This window comes from Jaculus jaculus, chromosome 3 (genome assembly GCF_020740685.1).
Source record: "Jaculus jaculus isolate mJacJac1 chromosome 3, mJacJac1.mat.Y.cur, whole genome shotgun sequence".
Taxonomy (NCBI): Eukaryota; Metazoa; Chordata; class Mammalia; order Rodentia; family Dipodidae; genus Jaculus; species Jaculus jaculus.
In genome coordinates, this window is record NC_059104.1 from 66,068,936 (window position 1) to 66,096,501 (window position 27,566).

Consider the following 27,566-nt stretch of genomic DNA (forward strand, 5'->3'; position numbering starts at 1 on the left):
TGACCTGCTTCCTTGTATCTCTGTCACCCTCCTGCTGTCTCCAGTGACTCCATTTTGTCCTGACCTAACAGATATCAGTGGCTTTTCTTGGCTCAAAAATATTTTACTGGAACCCCATTGTCTACATAATGAAATACAGATTGACATCTGATCACTTGCACAAGCTGGTCTCATCCTTATCCTGTCACCTTCCACTGTACCTAGAATATTCCTCCTGTGGAAAAACTCCATCTCCTTTGCATTGAAGGTCTTCCCTTCCCTCTGTGTATTGAAACCCTCATGCCTGGCTGAAATGGTGTCTGGTTCTTGATGTTAATAAAACTTTATTATTATTTTAATAAAAATTGTGAAAAAACCTTTATTATTCTTGTTTCTTTAAAGTACGTCACAGCTTTGTGAACTATAAATTCTTCAAGACCAGAGGTCATTTTATCATCTTACTTTTTCTTCTGTGTGAATAAGACCCATCCCCACCCCTGTCGTTTCAGTCAGCAGTGAGTTCTTCCATTTGTACCACACATGTAGCAGTGAGCATACATCATCAATAAGACAAGTTATTTTGGGGATTTGATTATGGATCAGAACCTTGGTCATATGGAATTATCCTAAAGGGCAGGGTCTTACCTAATAGCTACTTTATTATTTATTCATTCATTCATTCACTTCATGCATATGCATGTCTGTATATGGTATATGTACAAGTATTGCTTTACTGCCTTTACTCCCTGAGACAGAGGCTCACTGAACCTGGAGCTCACTGTTTTTCAATTAGACTGACTGATCAGGGAATCTCAGTTATCCTACTGCCTTTGTCCTCCTCAGCCCTAAATGGAACATCTACTTCACACTATTCCATGGCTAAGGGAACATCACAGAAAAAAAGGAAGTATGTACTAAAAAAGGGAGTAGATTATTAGGGAATGTTCTCCTCCAAGCATGATATGACTGTTGTACTCTTAAACTCTTAGCAGCAATAGCTACCTGAAAAAGATGTATACATATACAAGACTGAGCTCTTTGGGTCCCTACCCTGGGAACTTATAGGCAGTTTAAGTGGTTTTTCTGGGGAAGGCATTTTCTTCAGTAGTATAACCACTGGTAATGAAGCAGTTTAGGGCTGACAGAGCCTTGGGAGAAAAGAGAAGGAATGTCTTAGAGCCTAAATGGAGAGAATCTAGGTATTTCACTTTGCTACAGATCAAAAATGTCAGAAGAACATTTTTCTTATCTCTTTTCCTATCTCTACCCCTTCAAAAAGACCTTTCCTAGAAAATTACAATTTCTGGGAAAATTGTCCTTTCCCATAACCCATAAGCCCAGATAAACAGGAGGCTCTGCTGGTCTGAATAGCATTGTTGAGCAAGATCTTTAAGGGCAGATGAGGGGGACATTCGTTGGGAGACCCCTAGTCGCAGGTCTACCTCACACCCCCTGGTGCTTCCTGTAACTCACTAACGGACCTGTTTACAAGTTCCTTTTTTTTTTTTTTTTTTTTTCCTTCCCTATCATCTTCTAAGACTCATTGAGTTCCCCACTATGTTTAAAATTACTTTTATGGCTCTAACTTTAACATGTGAATTGTGATTTATGGTCTAACTCCCATCCTGATTTTTGTTGTTGTTTGGTTGGTTGTTTTTTTCTATAAACATCATGTGGTTATTTCCAATAAAAGTTGACATTCCGATCAGGGCTGCATCCTGAGATCCCAACTTCTGGGGTGCAGACCTGATGTGGTAGTATGAATAGATGCTTCCAATATATTCACTGTTTTATTAGTTTGTAGTTTGCATCTGCAGCCACCTGGCTGGAGGCAGTGTCACTGGGCAGATCTTAAGGTGTGGTGGTGGGTTTCAGATTTCAATCTAAAGATATGTAAAGTGTGCCTAGCTGGAGTTCCTGAAGTGTGCTGTGGCTTTTGGCTTTGGACTTTTAGGCTTGTGCTTCTGTCTCTGTTTGGACCTGTGAAAGCAGGCCAGCTTCTTCTGCCATTATGGAACTTTCCCTGCATCTGTAAGCTTCACTAAATATCCCTTCCTCCATAACTGTTCCCGGTCTGGAAGTTCATTTCAGTGAACCTGAAGCTGTCTGCTATATCTGGTATACCAGACTCTTTCTTTTCTTTCTTTTTTACCCATTAAAACTGCCTCACATTCTGTGAGTTGATGGTCTTACTTGTGTGACAATGGACCCCATAACATTGGCCTCTTTTTATTTTTTTAAACATTTTATTTATTTATTAGAGAGAGAGAGCACGAGAGCAAACTAGAAAGAGGCAGACACAGAGAGAGAATGGGTGTGTCAGGGCCTCTAGCCATTGCTGACAGACTCCAGACACATGTGCCACCTTGTGCATCTGGCTTACATGGGTACTGGAAAATTGAGCTTGGGTCCTTAGACTTTGCAGGCAAGTGCCTTAACCACTAAGCCATCTTTCCAGCCTTGATGGTATCTTTTTGGGACAGCCCCCTGAGTCCAAATCAATCGGTAAATCCTATACCAATAAGCTGTAAGAGTGGCTTGCTGAGTGGACAAGACTTCTTGACTATTCATTTCTCCTTACCTGAACATCGGGGTCCCAGCACCAGTAAGGCCTTCATTTCAACACAACATGGCTGCTGGAATGTGGGGAAGGGATTTTTTCTTTCTCGTTTTCTTATTCTATTAGTACCTCTTAGCTTTCCTTTTAAGCTCTGGCCCTTTTTGATTTCCTTGGAAAGCCTCCTTCTCATTTCCCTCTCCTTCCATGCTCCGCTTCCCACATGGGCTTCCACGTTCTCCCTCCATATAAGCATATGCACCCATGCCAGACTTTCCCCTGGATTCATAACCTCCCCATGAATAAATTCAATGATGCATGATTTATCCTTCTCAGTCCATTTATTTCAGTTCTTTGTTCAAAATGGACAAGAGGGGCCTGGAGAGCTGGCTCAGCAATTAAGGCACTTGCTTAAAGACCCTAATGGCCTGGGTTCAATTCCCCAGCACCTACATAAAGCCAGATGCACAAAGTGGCACATGCATCTGGATTTCCTTTGCAGCAGCCCTGACATGCCCATTCTCTCTCTCTTTCTCCCTCTCTCACTCTCTACTTCCCTCTACTTGAAAATAAAAATATTTTTAAAGAATAGACAATTGCTCAAATGTTGGGATCATAAGCTCATCCTGAACTCTAAAACCACTACATCAACAGCATGAGGTAAAACACCGATCCATTGTCATCTAAAAGAAAAATTCTTCAGCTGAGCATTATTTGTTTCTAAGATGCTGATGAGAAAAATGCTTAAGCAGCACTTACCAGTTCCTCATGATTTTTGCTTCTGCTTCTGCTATAGGAATATGGAAACAGTATCTGCTGAGAGTATGAATGCATGCTTATGTAAGCCTTGATGTGGTTGATATTTCTTCTCAGGAAATCAGCCACTGCCTTTACTTCTGGTTCTGACTCAGGATAAAGTCCACAGTAGGTTTCAGAGCATGAGAAGCTGGATGCACCCTCCTCTGTAGTGAAATGACAAGAGAACTTGCTACTTTAATTTCTCATTTTCTGACATTGGAGTCCCCTAATATCTATGATGCAGCAAATTTAGATAAGTTGGAGGGGAAATTAATCAGAATTGGGCCAAAAAGAGGGAGTGAAAAACATGTAACACTGCCTGCCTGCTCCAGAAGAACCAATCAGTTCTCTCTCTCCCCCAACACACAGGTGTGCCTACACCTTCTTGAGCCCAGACCAATCAGCTCTCTTTTCAGACTCACCTGAGCATGAAGCAAAGCCCACCACAATAAGATTATAAATAGATCTTTATGAGGGAGGTAAGGGCTCTTTGTTACTTTTCTCCTTTCCTGAACTTCCAGGTCCCTGCCCTGGTAAGTCCCCCTCACCTAGGCTCTGCTGGGCTGAACTGGGAGGAGACACTGACCCCTACCCCCACATAGGCTCCCTACCCTCTCCTGCCTTCCACATAGCAGGAGCTCTCTGGACTTTTCTTCTCTTTCCTTCTCTTAATCTACTAAAGTCGCTCTAAGCCTTACCAACTGGTCTTTGGATTTAATTCTTTAAATTCATAAAACAAGGATCTGGGGTACCCTTGAAGGAGAATAGGAGGAAGCTATTTTTTAAGGCAGTTTCACTTAGGGATTGAGGCCAAAAGAGAACCATGAGTTGACACTCCACATGCCACCTCACCCTCGCACAAGAATGGAGCTCTTGGCAGGAATGGAATTCTTGTCTGATCAAAACTGATCTACAGCGCCCCCTGCTGCCCACAGTCTAGCACACTAAATAAAATGGCTCAGGTGGGCTGGCTTCCAAATTTAGAAACCAATCAGGTCTTCCCCTTGCATACCTGAATCTTAGGCTATAAAGGCTTCAGACTTCCAGCCCTTCCCACCCGCCCCCCCAGGTGTGTGTGTGTGTGTGTGTGTGTGTGTGTGTGTGTGTTTGTGTGTGTGTGTGTGTGTTGGAGAGGGTCTCTCTGGATCTACCACCTACTCTAGCCTGCTACCTGTGTTGTTTCCTTAAACTTGAGGTAACCATGAGTGTAATGTTCTTCATTACTTATATATCCCCTGAATTTCTTGGTCTCAGATTTGATATTTTCTCTCTTCAGGAATGCACATGGTGGCTGCCATGTGTGTTCTAAGTCTCCCTACATACATGTCTAAGTTCTGTCCTCTCTATGCTTGTGGCTCTACTACAGTTTTTCCCCCAAACCTCAGTTTCTCTTAAGTGAACCTTACAAACTATACAGCATTTCCATATGACAGAGCGTGTTTCCTAAATCCCACAATTTGTGATTTCCCCCTTAAATAAATTTATGAACTCCCCCAAATAAAATTAATAATTCATAATTTATCTTTCTTGACTTTATCTTTGTTATTTTTTATTTAAAACACTTTTTAACTTATTTATTTGAGACAGAGAGATAAAGAGTGTGCCCCCTTCTTTCTCTCTCTCTCTGTCTCTGCTTGCAATTAAGTAAAAATAAAGTGTTTTTTAAAAGGTAGGACAGGAAAGGCATGGTGGTGCATGTCTTTAATTCTAGCACTTAGGAGGCAGAGGTAGAATGATCACCAAAAGTTAGAGGCCACCTTGAGACTGAATTCCAGGTCAGCCTAGGCTAGAGTGAGACCCAACCTTGAAAAACAAAACAAAACAAACTAACAAACAAAAAAGGTAGATCAGAGGGGTTCATAAATTCTTGGGAGACCCCCTCCTGAACCCTCAAATCCTGCTTCACCCTACATTTATTGGTTCATTGGCATTGGCAAGGAGCCCCAAAACTCTTGTAATAGGTGGATTAGGGGGAGCTCTGTAAAGAACAAATTTCTGATATCCAGTGTGCTTCTTTTGAAGTCAAGTATTAATAGCAGACTTCCTAATGTTATCCTAGACCCTGTCTCCTTTGCTGAGTGGGGACAGCCACGTTAAACCTTAAAAAAAGTAATGAGGAAAGTATCTTTGACTGAAGGAACTACTTTCAAATTTCTGTTATATGAGCAAAAGTAAACTGAATTTCCTTTAGTCACTATAATTTTTTTTTAAATTTTCCAGTTTAAAAATTGCTTCTCAGTATGGCCCATAAAAGAAGAGCCTTCATCAGTGTTGCAGTTACCTTTGTGTTGCTGGCACAATGCACTGACCAAAGGAAGCTTTTGGGAGAAAGGGGTTTCTCTTGGCTTACAAATTCCAAGGAAACACCATCAATGGCAGAAGAAGCTGTCTCCCTTCCATAGATCCAAGCAGAGACATACCACCAAACAGCCAGAGCTCAAACTGCTCTTTTCACACACTAGGGCAGGACACCTCCTCCAGCCAGGCTGCTGGAGACCCAAGTTACAAGCTCAGTTCTTAATCAAAAACAACTGTGTCTATGGGGCCATCCATTCAAACCACCACAATCACAAATTGAGATGGCAGATCTGCCTCCAGTGCAACTTTAAATTTGCAAGTATAGGTTATTACATCAAATGTGGTGGTGAGATATTTGAGAAGTTGTCATAGGCATATCTTTGTATGCCTAGCCTACCTTCCAACATTTCTTCAGTCACTAACTCACTGGCATGCAAAGATCTCCAAAATTGCATAGCAGTACATTTACTTCAAAAATTCCTTAATTCAGACAGGCCTCCCCTGTACTTTGAAGTCATGGGCTTTTCTCTTTCTCTTAAAGAAGAGACATTGCTAGAAATAAAACAAAACTTACCGCACCAGTGTTTGGAAGCAAAGTTCCTATTTAGGTCTGTTCCAGCACAGCGATTATTCTTGTGGTGAGACCGGTTCTTCCTCCACATTCGATTCTCAATAAGCAGAGTAAGCACAAGGTCAGGGCAGCCATAGCAACTAATGGAAGGATATTACTTTTAAAAATATTTGTTTTAAAAATTTATTTATTTGCAACAGAAGGAGAGAAAGAGGAATAGGGAGAGAGAGAAAGAGAAAGAGAGAGCAAATAGGCACTCCTGGGCCTCTTACCGCTGCAAATGAACTCCACATGCATGCGCCATTTTGTGCAACTGGCTTTATGTGATACTTAGATATTGAACCCAGGTTGTCAGGCTTTGCAAGAAAGCACCTTTAATTGCTGAGACAGCTCTCTAGCTACAATGTAACTTTTTTAAAAAAGTACCAAACTACTTCTATTCTTCAATGTATATATATATATGTCTTAGTAAAAATTATATTGGTTCCAAATTATAAATACACTTATATTTATGCAGATATACTTATATAAACTATGCATGTATGTGATAGAACCAGAAGGTTTCCATTTTTGGACTTTGACTGCCATTTCATTGTAACTCTGATTCCCAAGAGGAACTCAGACCACCCATCCCCATCATCACTTTCCTGGAATGACCCATGCCACCTGTCTGATTATCATCTCCCTGAGGTGGTCCAAGCCCCGAGGCAAGGTGGACCACCCAGCAACCAAAGAACTACAGTGATCCACTGCCCCCAAAATATTCCCCTGTCTGTAAGGGAAGTTGCTTCCTGAACAAAGTCTATCTCTGCTGTTGAGCTGTCTTCTCTTTTGTTTCTTTCCCACTTTTTGTGTGTGTGTGTGTGTATTATACATATATATGATGTTCAATTCTTTTTTTAAATTTTTATTTATTTGAGAGCAAGAGAGAAAGAGGGGGAGAGAGAGAGAGAGAATGGGTGTGCCACGGTCTCCAGCCACTGCAAATGAACTCCAGACGCATGCGACACCTTGTGCGTCTGGCTAACGTGGTCCCTGGGGAATCAAGCCTTGAACCGGGGCTCTTAGGCTTCACAGGCAAGCACTTAACTGCTAAGCCATCTCTCCAGCCCATAGAAGTTTTTGTTTTTGTTTTTGTTTTCCTTAGATTGAGTCTCATACAACAGAAAATGGAGGAAATGCCCAACTGACAAACAACAGTGAGAGAAATGAGAACCCAGGAATCCCCTCAGGTACTGTATGCAGTCATTTCTGTGCAGAGAAACGTTCTCTCTAGATCTATATTCCCAAGTGGACAAGGTCAGTGGTGAGATGTGGGGATAGCAGAGCTGTCTTGACAATTCTGGGAACTTGGTCTTTGCCCAGAGATTAAAGACCCCACAGTTGTGAAAGGCCCCATGGGAGGGGTGGGATATGAGCTCCACATCAGGAGAGACGTCTAGGCAGAAGACATACCAGAACCTCACTGTCCATCCTCTGAAATGTATTCATGGAATGTGAGGGCATCTTTAAGTATCACAGCCATGGGATCTTGGTCATTAACTCAGGGAGGTGCTCTGTTCAATTCTTCTTTGTTGATTTAAAAAATTGTTCTTTGACACACATACACACACACATATGAATTTTAATCATATAGATCCCCACCACCCTCTCATATCCCCTTCCCATTGAGCCCCTTCTTGAATGTGACTTTTAAAGTCTAAGATTCCAGAGTTGAATATCTTGCCTTCATCCCCATGAAGTGTCCCTTGGACACAGGCCCCATCTCTATCCAGGTCCTGATCACGCTCACTCAAACTGTCAGTTTGACCCAAACAGAACGATAATATTTGATGAATTTTGACCCATACGCATAAAAACTTCATTTGGTTTTCCTTAATGGCCTTATTTAGTCCTGTTTCCCCATTAATTTCATTCACGCTGATTTCAAGCTCCTTCAAAGAAAACCTAGCTTGTGTCTCAACTTGAAACTGAGCCATGCATTTCTTTTTTTTTTTAATTTAAATTATTTATTCTCACTGATTATCAATCATCATACAGCAAATACAGTATTAAAATATATCATCCTCAGTAAATCTTTACTTATAAAATGTGATTGTTACAAGTAAAATAAAGCTTTTAGAATTTTCATTTAAAAATACAAATTTTGTGAATAACCATTTTTAGGATGAGAAAATTATTTCAGATACTGTCTTAAAATGCTATTAAAAAATCTTTACTCTGAAAAGTGTCAAGAAAAAAATACCTGACCCCTCTAGAACTACCACCACTTCTAGTTTCTTTTCTCTTCTGTATTTCTCAATCTCTTTCTTTCTCAGGCAAGGTCTCTGCCCAGGGTGAACATTGCCATCCTCCTACCTCAACCTCCTGAGTGCTGAAATTACAGGTTGAGCCATCACGCCTGGCCTAGTTCTAGTTTCTAACTTCTGTTTTGTACCATCAGCAAGAAAACAAGACACACAACTTAACACTGCAATTACCTGTCAAATAATTAGGTAGAATAAAAGTTGTATATTCATTAAATTGAACATATACTTTTCTTTCAGGTAGGGTCTCGCTCTAGCCCAGGTTGACCTGGAATTCACTATGTAGTTACTTAGGCTGGCCTTGAACTCATAGCAATCCCCCTACCTCTGCCTCCCAAGTGCTGGAATTAAATGTGTGTGCCACCATGTCCAGCAAATGTAATCTATAAGTCTTTCAATATTATAACACCATTTGAATCAAAAGTTTTCTTCTAGTCCTGGAGACCAATATTGATATCTTTTTCAATACCAAATAAAATTTAGTGTTTTGTGGTCTTAAAAATTTATAGAAGTTAATATATTTGAAGATGTGATGACGTGGCTCCATCTTTCCATTTATTTATACGATCTGAAATCACAGTTCTGCACAGTGGACATGTTTTCTCTCTGTTAAACCATAGGGCGATGCACTCATCACAAAATATATGCTGACAAATTAGAAGATGGATTCTGAAATTCAGTTTGACATATTGGACAAATATCATCCACAGCTGAACACTGTCTCTTGCTGGCAGCCACTCCATAACTTGGTCGGGTAAAAAATAGTTGCAAAACATGTCAGAAAGTTCTCAAATGTCCAAAAAAGTCCAATAGTTTTAGTATGAGGTAAAATAAAGCCAACAATATCCCAAGACTCCATTTAGTTACATGACCAAACTCTCCATAGCTTATAAGGTATCAAAACCAAACTGGTATAGGAACAAAACTTCAGTAATACTGACATAATTCTTCTAAAAGCATGTGCCAGTAACCCTTTGATTTAAAAGGCATGATGAAAGCAGGCACCAATAAAATAAGGCATTTTAAACCCATGAAGAGGAATTTCAGAATGAAGTCTGTAATTCCAATAATCCAAAGTACTTCCCAGAAGCTCAAAGGACCCAATGTGGGATTTAAGAAAATTAAGCTGTAGTAAAGTGATTGAGAATGAAAAGTGTAATATAAAAGAACGGAAGAACCTGCTAAGAATACTAGTAGCCAGGCACACTGAATCTTTGAGGACCTTTCTCTTAGAAAAACCCGATTTACAATGCTTTTGTTTGCATACATAAAAGTTGTTAGCAGCCCATTTCCAAGAGAAATTCCTGTTATATGCTGCATAACAAGTTTGATACCCAGAATCAAAATGTAAGGAAGACTTTTCTGCAGCCACTTGAAGAGATGCCGAAATTCCGAGAATGAACCACTTGCATGTTCCCCATTCTCCGGGGTCGGATCATCAGGTGGCCTTTCTTCACCGTGGGAGTGACTCCAGAACCGACTCTGTGCACACCCATGGGTACAGCTATGGGCACCTGACCTTTTATTTCTAGAGCCTGGACTTCCAGGGTATTCTTTAGGCATGGAGTTCATATGAATATGAACATCTCCAGAGTAAAGACAAGACCTATCTCCAGCCAGTCTTGATGGGAGAGGACCCTGGGAGGCAGAGGCATCTTCACCACTTCCACATCCTGGAGAACTGTGCAGCTGGTTACAACTGGCTTGCATGGCCCTTCAGTACTTTTTCTTAGATTTCTTTGCTTCAGATTCTCCTCTCATGACCGGGAACCGAGGCCTCGGCGGCCACAGCGCGAACAGCCGCACACGCCGCCCGGAGCCGCTCACGCCGAGCCAGCGGCCGCTCAGCCGCTCGGGCAGCGCGCTCCGCACGCGCGCACACAGCCGCTCCTGAGCCGAGCATTTCAGTGCTCTCTTGTAGTTATTTTGGTTGGGAGCAGTTATTTATTTGTTTGTTTAAGACAAGATCTCACTCTATAGCCCAAGCTGGCCTGGAACTCACTCTGCCATTCACGTTCACCTCAAACTTGCAGTAATCCTTCTGCTTCATCCTCTTGAGTGTTGGGATTACAGGAATGACCCACTATTCTAGATTACTTTTATAGAGTTGATGTATTTTGAACTTCATGGTAAAATACTTATTAGTAAAATGATGAGACAGTGCCTTGGACTTCTTTCAAAACATCACAGGTAAGGTGAAAGTGAGTAGAGAATATATATAAGACAAGACTGCTATTGTGTTGTGTTGTGGTTCGGATCTGCAATGCCCCTAAAGGTCCATATACTAGCAGCTTGGTCTCAAGTCTGCGCCACTGTTGGGAGGTATTGGAACCTTTAGGAAGTGGGGGCCTGGTGAAAGAGAATGAGGATCCTTGTGGAGTATGCCCTCTGTGCCCTTGAAGAAGAGATTGTGACCATGGTCCCTCCCACACTTTCATGAGGTCAGCAGTTTTGAATCCCCATGAACTCCCTGCCATGATGTTTTGCTTTGCCATAGGCACCCCCAAAATATCAATAAATGGCCTGAAACTTCTGAAACCATGATCCAAACTAAACTATTTCTCCTTATAAGATTTTATACTCAGGTATTTTGTCACAGTAACAGAAATGTGATTTTCATTGAGGCTATGTGATTAGTACCTTGGAGGTTGGTATATAATTAAGCACATTTTATATATATATCTGAAATTTTCCTTAATTGGAATTTTTTTCATAGTAAGACCTTCGTGCCAACATTTAGGATTCCAGGAAGAATTCAACCTGAATGTCTTATACCTCAAAAGAGGCATGTTCTGTTTTATTTGCCCCCATTTACCTTTTTCCATGTATAGTCATAGCCATCCACATTAATCACGGGCATCACATAGAAATCCACATTTCTCAGAAGACTGGTATATAGATTTTCTTTCCCATAGAATTGAGTTACCTACAAGTTAAACCAAATATGTTTAATAACATCTCATTTTAAGTCCTATTCAACTTAGTCTTATTTTAAAATGTTTTTATTTTCTTCTTAAGAAATTATTTGGCCTTCCAAAGCTGGTTTTTGTTCAAGACAGCCTGTTCTACCCCACTCCCAGTGGTTTTCCCTAAAGGAAAGCTGCCTCCTCAGATGCTGCAAGAATGGCTCGCCTATCTCTGTTGATGACCACTGCGCTAGATGTCAGTTTCTCAAGACTCTTATAGAGAACCAAATGTTATATGGACCCAACAGCCTGCAGAAATGGCTGGTGAGTTTAGAGCTCTTAAACTGAAATCAGATACTAAAGATACTGAAATCGCAAAACTGAGAATGAACTCATGAGGAGAGAGTGGAAGAAGATGTAGGTCCATCTCCCTGCCAAGGACAATGTTGTAAGTGACTTGGACCTTGAAGATGAAGTAGTTTAAGTAGAAAATAAGAAAGGAACCTATGGCAACTTTGTAACAGAGCAAAGTGCTATGCTACAGAAACACTGAATCCTCCCAAGGAAGAAAAATAAGCTGCTTGTGCCAGGTATTGACTGTACAATTTTCTACACGGAATATATATTAATATGCATATATTTGATTGGACATCTTGTGCAGAGACAGAATCAGTGAGGCCATATCTTCATGAATTTCTAGCATCTGCATAAGAAGATTATGATTCTCTTGTTTGGTCTGCAACAAATATGAAATCAATTGAGGCTAAGAAGAAAGAAGTGGAAGGGAATATACATGAAAATTACAAGATGGTTGAGAAAAAAATTTAAAAAAAAGAAAATTAAAAGATGGGGTTGGAGAGATGGCTGAGCGGTTAAGTTGCATGCCTGCAAAGTCTAAGGACCCTGGTTTGATTCTCTAGGTCCCATGTAAGCCAGATGCACATGGTGGAGCATGCATGTGGAGTTCATGTGTAGTGGCTAAATGCCCTGGTGTGCCCATTCTCATTCTCTATCTCTCTTTTGTGCTCTATCTGTAATAAATCAAAATAAGTAAAATCTTGAAAATGGCAAGATGGCCTCCATGTTGCACAGTGCTATGATGAAGATGATACGCATTCCAATGAGAGGACCAATGGCTGTGAAGCTTCTTGGTGCTATATGAGGGAAGATCCTGAGTTATACAGCAAAACAACAGCGACACTGTGGTGGTTTCATCCAGACGTCCCCTTGAACTTAAGTGCTCTGGATGCTGATGAAAATTGGAAATTGAAGCCTCCTGGAGGCAGTGTATTGTTGGGGGCGGGCTTATGGGTGTTGTTGCAGTTGGGTTTGTATTGCTGGTAGAAAACACCCAACCGAGAGCAGCTTCTGGGAAAAGGGGGTTTATTTTGGCTTATAGGCTGGAGAGGAAGCTCCATGATGGCAGGGGAAAATGATGGCATGAGCAGAGGGTGGACATCACCCCCTGGCCAACATAAGATGAACAATAGCAACAGGAGAGTGTGCCAAACACTGACAAGGGGACACTGGCTATGACACCCATAAGCCCACCCTCAACAATACACTGCCTCCAGGAGGCTTCAATTTCCAATTTTCATCAGCATCCAGAGCACTTAAGTTCAAGGGGACATCTGAATGAAACCACCACAGTGTTGCTGTTGTTTTGTTTTGGTGTTAATTCCCAAATCTCCATTAGCTGTGAATTTAGCATTCAGAAAAACTAAGTTTATGGGGGACACCTGAATCAAACCACCACACGTGTTATAGCCAGTTTTCCCATGCCAGTGTTTGGCACACACTCCTGTTGCTATTGTCCATCTGATGTTGGCCAGGAGGTGATGTCCTCCCTCTGCTCATGCCACCATTTTCCCTGCTATCATGGAGCTTCCCCCTCAAGCCTATAAGCCAAAATAAGCCTCTTTCTTTCCCACAAGCTGCTCTCAGTTGGGTGATTTCTACCAGCAATGCAAACTTGACTGTAATAATAAAGTGGTATCAAGGAGTGGGATTGCTGCTAGCCACCTGGCTGTGTGGCTTTGGCCTTTTGGAGCTAATGTTCAAGAGGAATTTGGAAGGATTTGAAACCTTAACCTAAGAGACACCTTGCAGTGCTGTAAGTATAGCTTGATGGCCTATTCTGGTCAGAGTTGAAAAATCTGAATGCAGTAAGAACTATGGACTGTGAGGTTCAGTTTATGAGGGTAAGAAAAAGCTTTGCTTGGACTGGACTAGAGGCAGTTTGTGTGAAAAGCTTGCTGTTATGCTTGTATCCTGAGAAGCTGTGCAGGGTTGCTTTGCATAGATATGACCCAGTGTGAGCAGAGGGATATGGCACAGAAAAAAAAAAAATCTTTGGGTGAATTGCTGCAACTGAGAGATTACAACCATTGAGAATGGGCCAGCTGACCTTCATTGGAGCAACAGGAAGAATATGGACTCTTTTGAAGGGGCCTGAGTGCTCAAGGAGTATCCTGTTCTTCAAAGTCTGCTTTATTCCTCCCTGGATTAGCAAATTGGCAACCTGGTATTGTGGAGTATAAGAAATGCAGAGATTCATTGAGTTTGCAAGACAGTCTTGTGTTTTGGAAATGGCCATGGGCAGTGTGAAGCAGGTTTGCTGGATGCCTGCAGGGAGTCCATGGAGCCATGAGGATGAACTGTGGGTTGCAGTGGAAACCCAGTGGAACTGCCAGGACCATGAGATAGTTTCCAAGGAGAGTTGCTGGCCCCAGAAGTTTTCCGGAACTGTGAGTAGCCTAGCTGGAAGGGCAGAATTGGAACTCCAAAGACTCATTGCTGGTTAGAATTATCAGACTTGGAGATTTGTCACTGCCTAGAGTTGTTGGACTTGAAGCTACAGAGTCTGATGTTTTCCCTGATTGTTTCAAATACTGTGTTGGATGAATATTTCTTTGCTATGCCCAATGCCATCTTTTGCAGTGTTAATGTTTATTCTGTGCCATTATGGTTTTTTTTTTTTGGGGGGGGTTGGTATTATGGCTCAGTTAAAAGATCTTGGATTATAGAGATGTTTGAGCATCATTAGGATTGATTAAAAACTATGGGGACTTTTAAAGGTAGACTGAATGCATTGCATTTTACATCATGGATGGTTAACAGTTTATGGGGGCAAGGGTGGAATGTGGTGGTTTGATTCAGGTGTCCCCCCAAAACTTAGGTGTTCTAGGCAGTCTCAGGCCCTTAGACTTGTGCAGGAAGCGCACTTAAAATTTTTTATTTATTGAGAGAGAGAAGAGGAGAGGGGAAAGGAGAGGGGACTGTTCTGAGATGCTAGGTTCCCCAGCTTATTGCAATTGGAAGTTGAAGCCTTCTGGAGTCAGTGCATTGCTGGGGACAGGCTTATGGGTGTTACAACCAGTTTCCCTAGTGCAGTGTTTGGCACACTCTCCTGTTGCTATGGTCCACCTTATGTTGGCCAGGGGGTGATGTCCACCCCTTTGCTCATGTCATTGTTTTCCCTGCCATCATAGAGCTTTCTACTCAAGCCTGTAAGCCAAAATAAACCTCTTTATTTCCAAAAGCTGTTCTTGGTTGGGTGATTTCTACCAGCAATGCAAACTTGACTGCAACAAACACCAAAATACCATTATGTATGATGATACAGGAAGAAATTTTCTTCATTTGGGAGTGTGTGTGTGTGTGTGTGTGTGTGTGTCTATGTGTGTCTGTGTGTGTGTGTGGTGTATGCATGTATATATACATGTGTGCACAGGTACATGCTCCATGTGCATGTATGTGGAGGTCAGAGGATAATTAAATTTCTTTTAAACATATATATATATATATAATTTTCTGAGGTAGGGTCTCACTCTAGTCCAGGCTGACCTGGAATCCACCCTGTAGTCTCAGGGTGGCCTTGAACTCATGGCAGTCCTCCTACCTCCACCTCCCGAGTGCTGGGATTAAAAGCGTGTGCCTCCATGCCTGGCTTTAATTTATATTTTTGAAGATCATAACTACATGCTAAAAATTCTCTTCCCCCTATTAATATATTCTTAAGCTTAAGAACAATTTTATCCATCATTGCTTACTGAGGTGTTTTCTACCACTTCTCCTAATAAAAGGAAAATGACAGCTAGAGAAAAATGTATATCCACCAATTCATTTTGTAACTTTGGAAACAAATTATATCTTGTTTTTTAAATATTTTATTATTTATCTATTTATTTGAAATAGAGAGAAAGAAGCAGAACAAGAAAGAGAGAGAAAGAGAGAGAGCCAATGGCTGTGCCAGGGCTTCTAGCCACTGCAAATGAACTCCAGATGCATGTGCCGCCTTGTGCATCTGGCTCACATGGGTACTGGGGAATTGAATCTGGGTCCTTTGGATTTGCAGACAAGCACCTTACCCACTAAGCAATTTCGCCAGCCCTGTATCTTGTGTTTTTGTCTCGTGTCTTCTGTCTAAATCTAGGACCAAACCTGTCTTGAAACTAGTGTTTCCCCCTTACAACCAAGAAATAAATAAGTAAAAAATAAAATAAAAAGCTTTTGAGTAAATAACCCAAGAATTTCTTTGCATAAAAGACAATATTTCTCTTCTGCACTCCACCAGGTTCTGGACTGTGCCAGTCTGTCTGCTTGGTTTCCAGTGTTTTGTAAGACTACTAGAGAACACCAGTGTGATACAGCTATGTCATGGAATGAGAAGCCAAAACATAAGGCTAAAGAATACATACCACTGAGGGCCTGGGGAGAAGGCTTAGTGGGCGAAGTGCTTGGCACACAAGCATGAGGTCCCTAGTTTGTATTCCTAGCACCCATGTCAATGGCGGTGGTGGTGGTAGTGGTGGTACACGTCTACAGTCCCAGGCCTGAGGAGGCAGAGACAGGGGATTCTTGGGGCTTACTGGTTATGCAGAGCAGGTGAGCTCTGGGTTGAATGAGACAACCTGTCTCTAAAATTAAAGAGGATGGGTTGGAGAGATGGTGTAGAGGTTATAGCACTTGCCTGCAAAGCCAAAGGACCCAAGTTCGATTCCCCAGGACTCATGTAAGCCAGATGCACATGGTGATGCATGTGTCTGGAGTTTCTTTGCAAAGGCTGGAGGCCCTGGCACTCTTGTCCTCTTTCTCTCAAATAAATAAATAGAAATTAAAAAATGTTTGGGCTGGATAGGTGGCTTAATGGTTAAGGCACTTGCCTGCAAAGCCAAAGGACCTCAGTCCAATTCCCCAGGACCCACATATGCCAGATGCACAAGGGAGCACATGCAGCTGGAGTTCATTTGCAGTGGCTAGAGGCTCTGGCATTCCCATTCTCTCACTCTCTTTGTCTCTCTGTCTGCGTCTTTCTCTCTTGTTCTAATAAATAAGCAAACAAATAAATAAATATTTAAAAAATTAAAGTGGAGCTGGGAAGATATCAGCAGTTTAAAGTGCTTGATTGTAAAGCCTGCCTGCCCTGGCTCAATTCTCTCAGAAAGGCAATAACAGATAGTGGCTCATGTGTCTGGAGTTTGTAGCAAGCCTGCAAGAGACCCTGGCATGCCCCTTTTTCTTCCTCTCTCTTTTCCCCTCTCCTCTTCTCTCTCTCAATAAATAAAAAATTTTAAGTGCGCTTCCTGCACAAGTCTAAGGGCCTGAGACTGCCAGGGTTTAAATCCCCAGATTCCTCATTAAACAGCTGGGAGTGGCCACTTGCACCTATAATCCCAGTCTTTAGGAAAGTAAAGACCCCAGAATCTATGGAGCCCCACAAGCTCTGGAAATGATAAAAAGAGACTCAGGCTCAAACTGACCAGGCTGAAGGGCTGGACATCCACTTCCCACTCTGGCTTCCACAGGCAAGTGACAGCTTCTGCTCCCACATGCCCACAGGTAAGCATATGGGCACTACACAGGCACATGCATGTGCATACATCACACACACAAGCAAAAAACATTAAAAAGAAAAGTAAAGGGAAGCCAGGGGTGGTGTATGCCTTTAACCCCAGCACTCGGGAGACAGAGGTAGGAGGATAGCCATGAGTTTGATGCCACCCTGATACTACATAGTGAATTCCAGGTCAGCCTGGGCTAGAGTGAGACCCTACCTTGCAAAAAAAACCAAAAAAAAAAAAAAAAAAAAAACACCAAAGAAAATTAAAGGGGACAGTGATTGAGGAAAACACCCAGGATCAAGCTATGCCCCCACACACACATGTGCACACATGTTACATGTACATGCACTCATGTGTGTGCCAAATGCATATCAATGTGCATGTATATATGCAAGTACACCATACACATGCCAATAAAACCAAGGCACAGGAGGGTGTTTCTCTGGGTGGCTAGGTAGAGGTGGTGCTGTCTGGAGCCATTGTCATAGATGAGCTAAAGGAGGTAGAGTGTCAAGCAGAACACAGCCCCAACTCATGAATGATGACTTGTCTATGTGCCAGCACTGTCTCTCAGAGAAAAATATCTAGACATGAAATTAAAAATGTATATTATTTGTAGTGTTTAACTTGCAGATATGCAATGTGACTTGTTTTGTCTTGACAGTATTGCTTTACACAGTTCTTGTGTCTGAAAGGAATTGATCTTTTTAAATAAACATGGTATATTTTGTTCTTATATGACTATTTCAGTAGTGTAAATAATAAATTCCCTTTATATATATATTTTTCTTTTTAAAAAGTTTCTTGACATTTTTCAGTGTGCAGACTTAACTTTCAAGAAGAGTATTCATTTTTATTTTTATTTTTTACAATTTTACATTTTTATTAACATTTTCCATGATTATAAAATATATCCCATGGTAATTCCCTCCCTCCCCACCCCCCACACTTTCCCATTTAAAATTCCATTCTCCATCATATTAGAGTATTCATTTTTAAAAATGACTGGAGAGCTCTCTATGCTACCAAGTGGAGCTCAATGCCTTGAACAACAGTCTTGTTATTTAATGATGGCAAAAAATAGAACCATGCTTATCTCTTAGCATATCTGCTAAGCCATCTCTCCAGCCCAGGAAAAGTGTCTTTAAAATCCTACATTATCTATCCCTAAAATTTTATCATTTCTATTCAAATATTTAAAATATTAGATACATACAATTATCAAAAAGTTATATCCAAATGGTTTGTTAGAATAATCACTTGTGAAACATGAGAAAAAAGGAGATATGAGCAAGGTTATTCTTAATCTACAACAAGTCATACATTAAAGCTTGATGAAAAATAAAGAATGATTCAACCATTTTGTTTGTTTGTTTGGTGGTGGGTCTTGCTCCAGTCCAGGCTGACCTGGAATTCATAATATAGTCACAGGTTGGCCACAATTCACAGTATCCTCCTACCTCAGCCTCCTGAGTGCCGAGTGCTGAGATTAAAGGTGCATGTCTCCACACTGGGCTCAATCATCTTTAAAATAGCTAAGCACCCACTTAAATGCAGTTTTTTGCTAAAAATCTGTAAATCTATCTTCTGTCATTTTTTTCCCAGCAAGATTGTAGTATTCATCCTGTGAACACTATCAGGAGAGGCTATCATTTTGAAAATAATAAAGTACATGCAAATTAATTTTATGGCGTTTGTTGTATTTTTTCATAGATGCAGCATTTCACTATTTTTATTTATTTATTTTTGTTGTTGATTTTGGAGGTAGGGTTTCACTGTAGCCCAGGCTAACCTGGGATTCACTATGTAGTCTCAGGGTGGCCTTGAACTCATGGTGATCCTCCTACCTCTGGCTCCTGAGGGCTGGGATTAAAGGTGTGCCCCACCATGCCCTGCATCTCACTATTTCAATCTTATTTCTTCTACCTTTCCCACTGGCTCTATGAGAGTCTTCCAGCACAAAGTCATAGTAAGAGTTGATCAATGTGAGCCCTGAAATTCACTTATCTCATTGCTTGGGATCCAGAGGGAAAGGGCTGAGCAGGGGCTGAAATAGAGCCTGTGTTCTCTGTGCCAAACCTCACCTGAGTCTCTGCAGTTGTGATCCCAGTGTCTTCAATGACTTTGTTGACATAGAACTTACACACCAGAAAGTTATTTTTTTTATTTTAGATTTTTAAGGTAGGGTCTCACTCTTGCCCAGGCTGATCTGGAATTCATTTTGTAGCCTCAGGGTGGCCTTGTACTCACAGTGATCCACTTATCTCTGCCTCCCAAGTGCTGGGCTTTAAGGCATGTGTCACCACACTCAGCTTAAAATTAACTGTTTTAAAGTAAAACAAAGTAGTTCTTGGTATATCCACAGAGTACTACAATGATCACTACTGCCTGATTGCAGAACTTTTTATCACCTCCACTGAAGCCCTGTGACCATGAAAAGCCATTCCCTTTTGCCCTCTCTCCATGTGCCCTTGCCTCTGCCAACAACTGGTCATTTATTCTGTGTCTATGGATAGCTCCATCATGGATATTTCATGTGAATAAAATCATAAAACATGTAGCTTTTGTTCTTGGCTTCTTTAATTTAGTAAAATGTTTTCAAGATTCATCTGTGCTATAGCAGGACATTCCATTGTGTCAATATATTACATTTTGTTGGTTCACTTATAAGTGGATGGAGATTTGTATTGTTTCCATTTCTATACATTATACATACTGTTGTTGTAAATATTTGTAAGCACATGTCTGTAATTGTCCTGGGGATGTACCCAGGAGTGGAATCATTGAATCTTATGATAATTCTAAACTTCTTTCAAGGATCTTTCAAAGTGACTAGGCCATTTTATAATGGTAAAGAAATGAATGAGCCTTTCCCATATTGTTATCACATGTTTATTACTACCAATCTTCTAAATCTAAAAAAAAATTACTTATTTTTTTTTAATGAGAGACAATGTGAGAGAAAGAATTGGCATGCTAGGGCCTCCAGCCACTGTAATACCATCTTGTGTGCATGGGCAACCTTGTGCACATGCGTCACCTTGTGTCTGGCTTATGTGGGTTCTGGGGAACCAATCCTGGGTCCTTAGGCTTCTCAAGCTAGGGCCTCAACTGCTAAGCCATTTCTTCAGCTCACTATCTTTTTAATTTCAGTTAACATGATGGGTTTAAAGTGGTATATCAATAAATAAAAATAAAACAGGGGACTTGAGAGATGGCTCAGTGGTTAAGGCACCTGCCTGCAAAGCCTAATGACCTGGGTTCTATTCCCCAGTATCCCATGTAAAGCAGATGCACAGAGTGGTGTAGCATCTGAAATTTGTCTATAGTGGTAGCAGCCCTGGCATGCCTATTCTCTCCCTCTCTCTGTTTGCAAATAAATAAAAATAAAGTGGCATCTCATGTGGCTTTGATTTTCCCTTTCTAAATGACTGGTGATATTGATCATTTATTTATCATATCCTTTAATTTTTAAAAATTTATTTATTGGAGAGAGAGAGAGAAAGAGAGGCAGATAAAAGAGACTGGAGCACCAGGGCCTCTAGCCACTGCGGAGGAACTCGAGACACATGCGCCTACTTGTGCATCTGGCTTTAGGTGGGTTCTGGAGAATCAAACCTGGGTCCTTGGGCTTCATAGGCAAGTGCCTTAACTGCTAAGCCATCTCCCCATCCCACTGATCATTTTAAAAGTCTTATTTTCACCAGCCACTTCTATATGTTTTTGGAGAATGGCTATTCAGATCTTTTGCCTATTTTGAAATTATTTGTCTTTCAGTTTTGACTTGTATACTTTCTTTATTTAGGGTATAAGTCTTTTATCATATGTAAGTAATAATTTTCTCATTCTGTGGGTTGTCTTTTCATTTTAATCATGGTATCCGTTGAAAAACACATTTTAAAAACTTTGGTAAATCACAAGAAGATATGTTACTTTGTAAACAAATTTAAAAATAATAAAATCTGGCAAAGCCCATTATCTTTTTTTCTTTTGAGGTTTGTGTTTCTGGCACAATATATAAAAAATTACTTTCTAATCCAGAATCATAAAGATTCTAAACTAAGAGTTTTATTCTAAGGTTTTAAAATCATTCATATTTTGGTCTCTGACACTTTTAAATTAATTTTATATATGATATAAAGTAGGGGGTAACCTCATTCTTTTTTAAATTTATTTTTATTTTACTTATTTATTTATTTGACAGAGGAAGAGGGAGAGAGGGAGAGAGAGAGAGAGAGAGAGAGAGAGAGAGAATGGGTACACCAGGGCCTCAAGCTACTGCAAATGAACTCCAGACACTTGCACCCCCCTTGTGCATCTGGCTAATGTGGGTCCTGGGGAATTGAACCTGGGTTTTTTGGCTTTGCAGGCAGGCATCTTACCTGCTAAGCCATCCCTTCATCCCACCCTCATTCTTTTGCATGTGAATGTCAGGTTATTCCTGTGAGGGAACCTCTTTTTGATCCTGCACTAAGGAATTGAACAGGCTGGTTCTGTTGAGGTGTACACTCAGAGATGAGGACCCAAGTAGGAACTAGTGATGATCTGAGATCCAACTGCAGTATGAAAGCAGAATCTCAGGAGAGAGATCAGTCTGAAGGGAAGGCATAGGGCTGTGTGAGGCTGTGACTTCTTAATGCCTATTGGAAAAGCAGTGGGTCCTTGTAGAAGACGACCTGAATGGATCCTCTAGATAATGTTACAGCATCTCCAGGATTTGGGATATTTTCCTATTCTGCAGAGAGAGATAGAATTGGGGTATTCTTTGATAATTGGTCAAATCTATGTTCCTTTCCATGTTTTGCAGGGACAGCACGCAGGATTGCCTAGACACAGAGGAACCCAAAGCTATTCTTAACTAGCTGTGAAGGATATTACTACTTGAGCTATTTGCAGATTTGACTTTTTAAAAACCATTTTATTTATTTATTAGAGGAAGAGAGACACAGAGAGACAGACAGACAGACAGAATGGGCACGCCAGGGTCTCTAGTCACTGCAAACAAACTCCAGATGCATGCTGGCTCACATGGGCTCTGGAGAATCGAAGCTGGGTCCTTAGACTTCACTGGCATGTGGCCTAACTGCTAAGCAAGCTCTCCAGCCCAAGATTTGATATCTTTATTTGTACAAAAAAGATACAATATAGGTTATAATCATGTTGCTAAACAAATTTAACCCGTAAAATACTATGTTAATTTTAACTTTGTACTATCAACTATGATTAAAAGCATGACATTTAAAACAACATTTCAGTAATTTTGAACACATTAATATTTCTAATAATTCTTTGCTAGTAATTTGTGATCAGTATATCTGAGCTTTTCCAATAGTGTGTTGCACTATTTATTTTCACAGTAACCATTTCACAGAAAATAAAGTCATACATACATAAAGACGTATCAGACCATGTACATTTTAAGATATACTAATTACCATTAGAAATATAGGAAAGAGCTGGGCGTAGTGGCACATGCCTTTCGTCCCAGAACTCAGGAGGCAGAGGTAGGAGGATCGCCATGAGTTTGAGGCCACTCTAAGACTTCATAGTGAATTCCAGGTCAGCCTGGACTAGAGTGAGACCCTACCTTTAAAAGACAAACAAACAAAGAGAGAAAGAAACATAGGAAAAAATATTATGGACAGTAGATCTGTGAAGGGGAAAGCAGGGGAAGAGAGGTAATTATCATGGCTTATTGTCTAAAATTATGGAAGTTGTCAATAAAAAAAATTAAAAAAATAAAATAAGACCAGATGTACAAAGTAAAAAATAACCAGAAATATAGGAAAGAAATCTTTTTCAATGTTTGCTCAATCTTCAAATATATACATAATTCAGACCTTATCCAATGACAATGAAACATTTAAGGCAATCATATTCGGTACCCAGTGAACTCATGCTATTGATGGTAAGGAGAAGCAAGGAGACTGCTGAGAACTGAGGGGCCAACTTTGTATGCTGTGAGATGAGAGTTCTCCAGGACGAAGTTTCAGAGGGAAGTTAGCAGTGAGAAGAACCAGTTGGTGGAGGAAGTATTGAGCAAGTTGTGATCAGTACATATTCACTGGACTCCTGTATTGTGCCAGCCTGGGCTGGGTCTTAGCTATTGAAATGCAGATTGAACAAATCAGTCTCAGCTGCCATTCGTGGAACTAGAAACATGTGGCTTTCTGGGAGTTAGATGAATAACATGATTGGTCCCAGGCTTCTCAAAAGACACCTTTGCCCTCACTGAGATTTGGCTATCTGGATTTGGCAGCATTTATTAAGTGCAGAAGGCTGTAAGAGATTTAAGAGCTAGGACTTTACTGGGTTTTTACTTTATTTTTTTGTTTGTTTTTTGTTTTTGTTTTTGAAGGTAGAGTCAGCCCAGGATGACCTGGAATTCACTATGTGGTTTAAGGCTGGTCTCAAACTCACAGCAATCCTCCTAATCTCATTTTACCCAGTGCTGGAATTAAAGGGATGTGCCACAATGCCTGGGAGAGAGAGAGGAAAACAGAGAGAGAGAAAGAGAGAGAGAGAGAGAGTGAGAGAGAGAATGTGAATGGATACACCAGGGCCTCTAAGCACTACAAATGAACTCCAGATGTGTGTGCCACTTTGTGCATCTGGTTTTGCTGTGGTGTTGCAGGTTCACCTTGCTGGCAGAAAACACCTGACCAAGAGTAGCTTGTGGTTAAAAGGGGTTTATTTTGGCTTAGAGACTCAAGGCTCCATGATAGCAGGAAAAAATGATGACATGAGCAAAGTGTGGACATCACCTCCTGGCTGACATCAGACAGACAGACAATAGCAACAGGAGAGTGCCAAACACTGGCAAGAGGCAACTGGCTATAATACCCATAGGCCTTCCCCCAACAATACACTGCCACCAGGAAGGTTTAATTCCCAAATTGCCAACAACTGGAGACACGGCATTCAGAACATCTAAGTTTATGGGGGACACCTGGATCAAACCACCACACGTGGGTACTGGGGAATCCATCTCCATTTGTTAGGCTTTGCAGGCAAATGCCTTAGCTGCTAAACCATCTTTCCAGGCCAGATTTTACTATTTTTATTTATTATGGGGGTTAATACACATCCTATTTTTGACTTTTATTACTATAATTTGTCTTATATATGCCTTTTTCTTAATGTCAATTCCTTCTTCAGGGACAAAATTCCTCATTATGGCACATGGAAAAGCATTATCTGCTCCATAAAGGTATGCATCCTGTTCAGTTCCCAAGAGCAGAAAGTGACAAGAGATGTCCAGACAGTTCAGACACAAATAATTAATACTAGTAAAAGAAGATTGGGACCAAACTTATATAATTGCTTCAAACATTTCTTCTACTTAGTAGCCATATTACAAACTATTTCTTATTTTCTCTGCCTCACTTCCAGAATTTAATTCAAGAATTTCAGGATGTGACCTTGAAAAATGCAGTTTACTTATAGCCCAGTTGATTCAGACTCCAGTAGTCTTGGATCTCATATTGAGAAACACTGGCCCAAGGGAAGACACATACTCACATAGCCTATGAACCACAGGCAGAAAGCAGGAGAAATCCATTCTCTGGCATGGATTCCACAGTCAATCCATATGGCATCTTTGGTTGGTTGATCATTTCTAGAAACCTGCTCAAAGAAAATGAGAAAATTAGCAAAATATAGTGCTTATATTTAGTCACTTTAGCAAATCTATAAAATGCACTTTTCCTGTGTATTCCTTTGAGATTCACAAAGGAAATTAAAAAGTCTATGAGATTAAGGAATGATTAGTTGCTTCACAATGCTGGCATAAGTTGGGACTGAGATTTGAAGCTAGGACTCTTGAATTAAAGCCTCCACCATCACCTAGGCAGACAGAGCTGGGATTGAAGTACAGAACAGAGACCAGAGAACCAGCATTTGAGGTAGCTCGTCACACCTCAACATATACTGGTATGTGCTGCCAGGCTCCAGTCTGCAAGGGAACTATAGACATATCAAGTAGCTAAACTCCCTCACAGTTTCCGTATTTTATGTGCAGACTTCAAACAACACAAGTTCACACATCATCTAATTTCACACAATTGATGCCATTGGATTAAGGGTCAGAGGCTTAGATCTGACTCACAGTGTGGCAGGCTAGTATAAGGTACTAAATCTGTGGGATAAGAATTTTCAACCTTTGGTGATGAGGAGATGGCTCAGCAGTTAAAGGCACTTACTTGTAGAAGCTGCCAACCTGGGTTCAATTCCCAAGTACCTATGTAAAGCTAGATGCACAAAGGTTGGCTGTATGCATCTGGACTTCATTTGCAGTGGCAAGAGGCTCTGGTGCACACATTCTCTCCCTCCCTCTCTCTCTCAAATAAATAAACAATATTTTTAAAAAAGAATTCTCAATGCAGGGCATTGTGGCACATGCCTTTAATCCCAGCATTTGAGAGACAGAGGTAGGAGGATCACTATGAGTTCAAGTCCAATCTGGGAGTACAGAGTGAGTTCAAGGTCAACCTGGTCTACAGTGAGGCCCTGCCTTGAAACAACAAAACAAAGCAAAACAAAAGTTCATAAGCTTTGCTCAATGCCTTTGATGGCTTCAGAAAGATCTCAAGAACACTTCCAAAATTAATTAATCAGAATTTTAAAAAATTAGTTATATTTTTTAGGATATACAGTAAAGGGAGAAGAAGTATAAAATAAAACAAATATGTAGAGTGGCTAAAACAAGAAGTAAAGAGAGCTACATATTGTCTTAGACAGGATTCTAGGAGGGCTTTTTATCCTAACAGGTAGTTAGCAATATCCAAATAAGGCAGGCAGTCTAATGGCCATAAACAGTTAACTTGGATAGTCAAAGGGACTTGATTGATTTCATTTACTCCATGTCTAGAAAATCCTTAGGTGTCTAGATTATTGGTGTTACTTGATCCTTTTATTTATCTATTTTTAACGTCTTTGAACTTTTTATCACTTCTGTTACTGGCAATATTGTGGCAATGCGTAGAGTCATTCTTGATCAAGTAAGGGTATGCATATTCAGCTTCCAGACACAGGAATTGTAATATACGTAACAAGGCTGAAAATGTCATAGGTGGGTGTGCCATGATGGCATGAATCTAATTTAGCCAATGTAATCACTAAGGGGACTCAAAATGTCACTGTGGTGGTTTGATTGTAAATGTGCTACATAGCTTAAGGCATTTTTAATTAAGAGTAAGTTTCCTGGGGCTGGAGAGATGGCTTAGCATTTAAGGCATTTGCCTGCAAAGCCAAAGGATTCCGGTTCAACTCCTCAGGACCCACAAGGGGGCACATGCATCTGGAGTTTGTTTGCAGTGGCTGGAGGCCCTGGTATGCCCATTCTCTCTCAGCCTCTTTCTCTCACTCAAATAAATAAATAAAATAAACAGATTAAGTTTCCTACCTAAGTCAGGTGAGTCATCAGGGCTGGCTGGACCTTGGAGTGGAATCCAGCCTGAAGGTGTGTTCTGATGTAGCTTGAACCCTGGCTGTTCTCTCTCTTTCTCTGCTGTGGATATGATGAAGTGAGATAGCTTCTGCCCTGATGAAGCTTCCCCTGGAATCTATAAGCCTGAAATAAACCCTTTTCTCCCATAGGCTGCTTCCAGTTGGGTGTTTGTCATTGTAGCAATGTAAAGGTAACTGCAACACCCTCATGTTTACAGTGCAAGATCTTCTCTTATATATAATTTTTATTTATTTGAGATAAAAAAGAGAGAGAGGGAGAGGGCACATATGGGTGTGCCAGGACCTCTAGCAAATGAACTCCAGGCGCATGTGCCACAATGTGCATCTGGCTTATATTGGTTCTAGGGAGTTGAACACCTGGGTCCTTAGACTTTGAAGGCAAGCACCTTAACCACAAAACAATCTCTCCATCCCTTTTAACTTCTTTTTTTAATTAAAAAAAATTTTTTTTGAGATAGGGTCTCACTCTGGCCCAGGCTGACCTGGAATTAACTATGTAATCTCAGGGTGGCCTTGAACTCACAGCAATCCTCCTACCTCTGCCTCCCAAATGCTAGGATTAAAGGCATGCACCACCACACCCAGCCCTTTTACCTTTTAAAACATATTTTATTTTTATTTATTTATCAGAGAGAGAGACTGAGAGGGAGAGCACTAGACATTCTAAGTGATAAATTAAAACTGAGATATCTTGGAGCTCGGGTGATGGATCAGTGGTTAAAAGCACTTCACAAGCCTAATGAGTGGAGTATGGATCCCCAGTCCTATATAAAGCCAGACACAAGTAGTGAATGTATCTGTAATCCCAGTGCACCAATGGCAATGGGAAGCAGAGTTGAG

At 40.8% G+C, this 27,566-nt stretch overlaps 1 protein-coding gene and 1 pseudogene across 1 annotated transcript in view; both read right to left on the reverse strand.

Moving 5' to 3' along the window:
* Cpb2 (carboxypeptidase B2) overlaps positions 1 to 27,566 on the reverse strand; it is a 72,883-nt gene that overhangs the window by 5,089 nt on the left and 40,228 nt on the right. Inside the window, exons 6-9 of the mRNA XM_004665851.2 lie at positions 24,780 to 24,884; positions 11,325 to 11,435; positions 6,207 to 6,300; positions 3,296 to 3,498 (exon numbers count right to left, since the gene is read on the reverse strand). Of these exons, the coding sequence (XP_004665908.1) occupies positions 3,296 to 3,498; positions 6,207 to 6,300; positions 11,325 to 11,435; positions 24,780 to 24,884 (513 nt within the window). The remainder of the gene's footprint in view (positions 1 to 3,295; positions 3,499 to 6,206; positions 6,301 to 11,324; positions 11,436 to 24,779; positions 24,885 to 27,566) is intronic.
* On the reverse strand, positions 9,000 to 10,237 carry LOC123459380 (annotated as a pseudogene).